General features: G+C 43.1%; 1 protein-coding gene across 2 annotated transcripts in view; it reads left to right on the forward strand.

The window, feature by feature from the left end:
• Positions 1 to 6009, forward strand: part of LOC135205421 (large ribosomal subunit protein bL9m-like) — a 66223-nt gene extending 60214 nt beyond the window's left edge. For both annotated transcript variants that reach the window (XM_064235976.1, XM_064235986.1), the window contains exon 6: positions 5412 to 6009. In XM_064235976.1, the coding sequence (XP_064092046.1) occupies positions 5412 to 5603 (192 nt within the window). In that variant the 3' untranslated portion in view covers positions 5604 to 6009. The remainder of the gene's footprint in view (positions 1 to 5411) is intronic.
• The last annotated feature ends 1374 nt before the right edge of the window (positions 6010 to 7383 follow it).

Here is a 7383-nt window from a genome sequence, read left to right on the forward strand (position 1 = left end):
AGTCGGGGAACTCGTTCCTGGAGGTTATGACTCTTCGCCAAATGGAAGCTCCTCTCCTCAGAACATAGGAGGTCTTGGAAGGACTCTTCCTCAAAACGAGAACGTTCTCCTTCGTCGGATCGAGGGTTAGACGAGTTGTCTGACGACGATCCTCCTGCTAATGAGGGACTTTCGAGTTACAAAGTCTTGGCCTCTTTACTACTACAAGAGTTTGGAGATTCTCTTAGTCCTGCAGCTCCTCCTTCTCCTCGTTCGCTCTTTTCGAGCTCAGCTACGGCTAAATCGTCGGCATTCTTGAAAATGAAGCCTGCGATATCAATGAAGAAGGCACTCCATTCTTTAGATTCTTGGATGGACAAGAAGAAGGAGTTAGGAAAGACGGTATTCTGCATGCCTCCTTCCAGATTGCACGGGAAGAGAGGTATTTGGTATGGGACAGGAGAGACTATGGGTCTTTCTTTCCACCCGCCTCTGCAGATGCCGACTTTGCCAGTTTAGTGGAGGCCTCTAGACGTCACTCCTTAGGATCGGTCAGAGCGACGTGGAGCACTTCAGAGTTGAACCACTTTCTAAAGGGACTTTTTGTCACTTTAGAGGTGTTCAATTTTCTGGATTGGTCGCTCGGAGTTCTGGCCAACAAATCTAAGGATCCGGAGTTTCTGAAGAACCCAGAAATTCTCCATAGCGTTCTGTCCTGCATGGACAAGGCAGTACAGGACGGTTCAGGTGAAGTGGCTTCACTTTCGGTGCTGGTCTCCTGAAAAAGAGATCAGTGTATGGTTCCCTTTTATCGAAGGGTTTCTCCGAGCCAGAGGACTGGCCTTACTGTTCGCGCTATCAGATCATCTGTTTCCATTCTCAGTTAGTCAAGGATATATCTCGCTCACTAACTGAGAAGCGACACAAGACCTACTTACTCAAACGTCCAAGAAAGGACGACCGGTAGTGGCGACGGTTAAGAAGGAACCTCGTCCTACTCAGCAGCCCTTTCGTGGAGGTGCAACGGCTCGTCCACCTGCCAGAAAGAAGAGCTCTGAAAAGAGAGGAAGGTCTTCATTAGACCATTCAAGAGATCTAAGTGACTTGTTGCTCCTCCAAGCACCAGTGGGCGCCAGACTCCTGAACTTTGCAGGAGTATGGGAACAAAGGGGAGCCGACCCTTGGTCAGTGTCGGTCCTGAAGAAGGGATATGTAATCCCCTTCGACGACAAACCGCCCCTAACATCTACGCCTCGGGAACTGTCAGCGAGGTACAGAGACCCGTTAATGCGAAAGACTCTCCTTCAGATGGTGGAGCAAATGTGGGAAAAAGAGGCCATCGAACTGGTACAAGATCCACACTCCCCGGGATTTTACAATCGCCTTTTTCTAGTACCAAAGGCATCGGGGGGGTGGTGGAGGCCAGTTCTGGACGTAAGCGCTCTGAATCGCTTCGTACAGAAAAAGAAGTTTCGTATGGAAACGTCCGCCTCTGTCATGTCGGCGCTTCGCCCAGGAGATTGGATGGTCTCTCTGGACCTGCAAGACGCCTATTTCCACGTTCCCATTCACCATCAGTCAAAGAAATATCTTCGCTTTGTGATAGGAGACAAGATCTTTCAATTCAGGGCTCTGTGCTTCGGTCTGTCTACAGCCCCACAAGTATTCACCAACCTGATGGCGAATGTAGCAAGATGGCTTCACCTAGAGGGGATAAAACATCTCCCTCTACTTGGACGACTGGCTGATCAGGGCCAAGTCGAAGAGTCAGTGCTTGGAGGACTTGGAAGTAACAAGAAACATGATAGATTCGCTAGGGTTGCTCGTCAACCTCGAGAAGTCACAACTGATCCCCCAGCCAGAACTTGGTCTATCTGGGGATTCAGATGGATTCTCGGGGTTTTCGGGTATATCCTTCGCAAGAAAGAATCGCTCGAGGTTTGTCGAGAATCTCAAGCTTCTTAGAGAGAAAGGACAGCTCAGCGAGGGGATTACCTGAGCCTATTAGGGACCCTGTCCTCATTGGAAAAGTTCTTCTCGCTAGGGAGACTTCACCTTCGCCCTCTTCAGTTTTTCCTCAAAGAGGTGTGGAACTGGAAGACGGGTCAACTCTCGGACATCTTCCAACTTCCACAAGAAGTAAAAGATCATCTGAGGTGGTGGATCCCTCAGCTTCAAAAGAACGAAGGCTTATCGCTTGCTCTGCAGAACAGAACCCAGACCAAGTGTTGTTTACCGACGCTTCGGAGTCGGGATGGGGAGCGACGTGGGAGCAAGGGAGGTGTCAGGCACCTGGACAAAGGAACAGTGTCATGGCACATCAATTGCAAGGAACTTGTGGCCATACACCTAGCCTTAAAGTCCTTCGAAAAGATAGTCAGAGACGGGGTAATACAGATCAACTCAGACAACACCACGGCTCTGGCTTACATAAGAAAGCAAGGAGGCCAACGCACTCGTTCTCCCTCTATCAGTTGACAAAACACCTGTTAACCTGGTACGGAAGAAAGAGGCATAACTCTCCTCACAAGGTTTGTTCAAGGGATCAAAAATGTGAGAGCGGACAGACTGAGCAGGAGAAACCAGGTCCTTCCCACAGAATGGACTCTTCACGAGAAGTGTGTCGAAGTCTTTGGTCCCTGTGGGGGAGACCTCACATAGACCTGTTTGCGACGTTCCTCTCCAAAAGAATAGAGAACTTTTGCTCTCTAGTAGAGGATCCGAGAGCCTTCACAATAGACGCGTTTCTCATGGATTGGTCGGGTGTGGACGCTACGGCCTTTCCCCCGTTCAAAAATCCTGGGGAAATTGCTCAGGAAGTTTGTAGCTTCGAAGAGCACGAAGTTGATACTCATAGCCCCCATTTTGCCAGCACAGGATGGTTCAACGGAGGTACTGGAGTGGATAGTGGACTTCCCCAGATCGCTTCCAAACAGACACGATCTACTCAGACAACCCCACTTCGAGAGGTTTCATCACAACCTCCCAGGTCTCGCTCTGACTGCCTTTCGACTATCGAAAGACTTGTCAGAGCGAGAGGCTTTTCTCGCGAGGCTTGCGGGCTCTATCGCTAGAGCCCGCAGAGCTTCGACGAGAAGAGTATACCAGTCGAAGTGGGAAGTCTTTAGGAGGTGGTGTAAGGTTTCAGAAGCTGTCCTCCTCCAGTACCTCTATAGTGAATATTGCCGATTTCTCCTCTTTCTGAGAAAGGAGTCACACCTATCTGTCTCGACAATAAAAGGATACCGAAGCATGCTGTCTTCGGTTTTCAGGAATCGAGGCCTAGACATTGCTAACGACAAAGATCTACACGATCTAATTAGATCTTTTGAGACGTCGAAAGCAGCTACTCCTAGAACACCTAGTTGGAATCTAGACGTGTCCTGAAATTCCTTTCATCGGACAAATTCGAACCTTTACATCTGGCGTCCTTCCGCGACGTTACTAGGAAATGCTTGTTCCTAGTGGCTCTCGCTACAGCCAAGAGGACGAGCGAATTACACGCTCTGGATTCCACGGTGGGTTCAAAGGAGATGCTGCCATCTGTTCTTTCCAGACAATGTTTCTGGCAAAGAATGAAAACCCATCAAAACCTTGGCCCAGAAGTTTTGAGGTAAAAGGCCTATCTAACCTGGTAGGCAGAGAGATAGAGAGATCTCTCTGTCCAGTGAGAGCTCTTAAATTCTATTTAGAGAGGAAGAGACAGATGGGAGCTTGTCAACAGGTCTTTGGTGTGCAGTGAAGAACCCCAAACGACTCATGTCCAAGAACGCCTTGGCTTTCTTTGTGAGAAGCGTTATTACGGACGCTCACAAGAACTGCTCGGAGGAATCCTTCGGTCTTCTAAAAAGTCAAGACGCATGAAGTAAGAGCAGTAGCAACGTCTTTGGCGTTCCAAAAGAATATGTCTCTGAAGAATATCATCGAGACTACATATTGGAGGTGCAATTCAGTGTTTGCATCTCATTATCTGAAGGACGTGAGAGTGACCTATGAGAAGTGCTTCTCGCTAGGTCCGTTTTGTATCAGCAGATACAGTACTGGGTCTTGGAGCAAAGACTGATCCTTAATTTTGTGTTTTTTATACGTACATAAACCCTCTTGTCAGATATGTGCTTGTTTTCTAGTAGCAAGCTCACTACTGTCGCACGGGAGCAGAGTGTCATTGCTGGTAGCGATCAAGGGTATGTATGACTAGTAGGGGAGTACAAAAATTTTTTTTTTTGTAATATTTTGTAATGAAAGTGTAATTATGTTTCGAGGTTTTTTGGTTGTTTGTGAGGAGTTCGGGGATGACTCCTTACAATCTTAGAACTAACATGGATGTTAGGATCAGGTGATCGGGATCGTTTTGTGCTCCTTGAACAAGGGTGTATTGTCATGTAAGTGGAATAGCACCCAATGACAAAAGGCCTTTAGGCTCTGCCGAGTAAGTGGATAAGACCCCATTGGCAGACCCACAAGAACTCTTAGCCATAGATCATTATCTCGCTGAGCTCTTGAGGCTAAAGCAGGACTACAAGGCAGTAGCCGCGAAGTCTTCAGACCTAATAAGGTAGGAACCAAGGTTTATAAATACCTACAACATATGTTGTTTACCTGTCTATTTCAGTAGTTAGCTGTCTCTTACCCACCACCAATGGGTGCTAATCAGCTAAGTATATATCTGGCAGGGAAGTTTAGAATGTATAAAATGATATTGTCATGTTACAATAAAGTTTTATACATACTTACCTGACAGATATATACGATTAAATAGCCCACCCAGCCTCCCCGCAGGAGACAGGTGGAAGAGAAGAATTCTGATTAGAAAACGGGGATGGTTCCTAGTCCTGCCACCCAGGGCAGGGCGGTAGATCACCTGACCTACCTGTAGCGGTGTGCCGCGAAATTTGAAATTCTGTCGGAGACGACGGAGTCTATAGCTAAGTATATATCTGTCAGGTAAGTATGTATAAAACTTTATTGTAACATGACAATATCATTTTTATTCAACATAAATATATTGAAAATTGGAAAAAAAAGATATGTACTCCCCTCTGACTGCCTTCTGAAACCATAAAAATGATTTCACTTTAGACTGAAAAAGTGAAATTCCTTTGGGATAGCTGTGCTCTTATCACATTAGTATTTGAGCCAGTTAATTGTATCTGACCCACTAAATTGCAAAGAAAGGTAGTTGTAGACAAGTGGTTTTGACTGTGAAATGTACATGTTCTTTAATTTTCAGAGTATTTGATTTCCATTTGGAATTTTGCAATTTCAGAAAAAGTTACAGATTCCATTTCTGCTAGCATTGTAATTACATATAGAGTTATATGAAGATGGTTCAAAACTTTTATGCTGTTCAGACAAATTAATTAGGGAAGATTGTGAAAAAGTGTTTGAAACATTGTTTTAAGCTATAACAGGTGATTTGCCCTCTTTTACAGATAAACAAAAAAGAAGAAGCACTAGTTCGCTGCAGGGTACATCATTGTACTACAGTAGCAACTGAACGGATACCCTACAAACCTTTTCATTTTTTCCACCCAGCAGAACCCCTTTTTCCAGAAGAAGGTCCTATTCTTGAAGAACTTACAAGTAAACACCCAAAAACAGTATATGAGGATAAAGAGGAATAAAGCTAATGGTGTATTTCTTTTATAGTTACAATGTCAAAGATTTTAAATGTAAATGTAGTAAATATGTTTTTTTTATATAAAGAATGTTGTTGAAAAGGTGTTTAATATCCCCCAAATGACTTATGGGTATGTTAACAATGGTTCAGGAGAATTGTATAGGATCTTTTCAGCATGAATAGTAATACTAATTCAGTCATAAAATATGTGCTTTGGTGTTACATATAACATAGTATGTACTGTCTTCATGCCTTATATCATAAGTAAATGATTGGTCTACTATTGAATGTGCATAGTGCTTCAAGACTCAAAACTTATATGAAATGATTATTTAGGTAGAGTATATGTAGCTCTAAGTAAATTTGAGAAATTTATACTTTATTTGGAAATTAAAGTGAAACCAAAGCAGCCTGAGCTTTTGAATTACCCCAATACAATTTTATGATGTGACAAGTTTTTTGTTTCATGATACTTACTTGAATATCTGAGAAAGGAAGTATATCATAGCTATTACAGGGATCTAGTCATACTAATTTTTTTTGCTTTAATGAATTTAAATTTTCCTGTGTAAACAAATCTCTTGTTAGTTTGCTTTGTTATTAATCAGGTGATAGTCAGAGAGTAGGCCATCTAAAATTGGTGTGACCACTGCTGGGTCATTAATGATAAAGTGGTTAGACACCTCCTAGAGTCCCTGATCCCTGTCATTTCCAATATACTTTCTTCCTTATTTGTATAACTTGGATGGCCTTTGCTAATGCTGTTGGGGTATTTTGTCATCATTTTAAGGGGTCATATTGTTATAATTTTATATGTATATTTTCTTAATGTTATTTCAGTATTCATTAAATCAATTATGAACCAAAGTTGTAAGGGGCTAGAAACCAAGTAAACACTTGTGCTTTCATGGCATGAACAAACATGGACTCAAAACTGGAAAACTGGAACACGGCCGTTTCAAACGAATGAACAGCAAGTACTTTCTGGAAGATGAATGTTTGGGGACCTGAAAATAAGTATACTATCAACTGCTGCTGTCTAACATTTTAACCAGGGTTTGAAGTAGGATTTTTGAGCAGTAAATAAAATTTTTGTTTTTATTTTGCATTTGTAAGCAGCATTGTATTTCATGCTAATTTGTTTTTTTCATGCCGCAGTGTAAGTAAGAATTGGTGTATAAGATTACTGTTATTTTTTCCTTACTAGTGATATAGCTCTGCAAGATTTATACTTTTTAATATTTTTGTGCTTTACTTTGAGTGTGTCACCATACCTCAGTGTAGATGATTAGGTCTGCCTGAGGAATTTTGTAGATTAAGCTTTCTAGTAGTTGTTTTTCCAACTTTTGAGGCATCAGTGGGTTCCTGCTTTGCTTCAGGCTACTTTTCTTGTGTTCAATGACCCTGGGATAAAAGAGTACCCCTCATTTGATGGTGGTCCCTTGGTGCTGACCACTGCTCACACCTTCTCACCTGCTGCTGTCCTTGCTAATGTCAGTGCCATTCTTGAACATGAATCTCAGTCCAGCTAGTGGGAGAATTAAGACCATGAACAACTTCAGACTTTTCCTTTTACTGCTTTTCAGGCTGTTATCAAGGAAAGCCTGCATTGTATTCTTGTCTGGTATCCATGACCTCAAGGTGTCAAATATCACGAATCTGCAACTGATCACCGCATATCTGGTCAGCATTCTGATGAACTATCTGAACTCTGTAATAACTCGGTTGCTGTGAAAAGAAATGGGCATCATCACTCCTTTCACAGACAACTCTCACATCAACCA

The sequence above is a fragment of the Macrobrachium nipponense genome, chromosome 11 (assembly GCF_015104395.2).
Source record: "Macrobrachium nipponense isolate FS-2020 chromosome 11, ASM1510439v2, whole genome shotgun sequence".
Taxonomy (NCBI): domain Eukaryota; kingdom Metazoa; phylum Arthropoda; class Malacostraca; order Decapoda; family Palaemonidae; genus Macrobrachium; species Macrobrachium nipponense.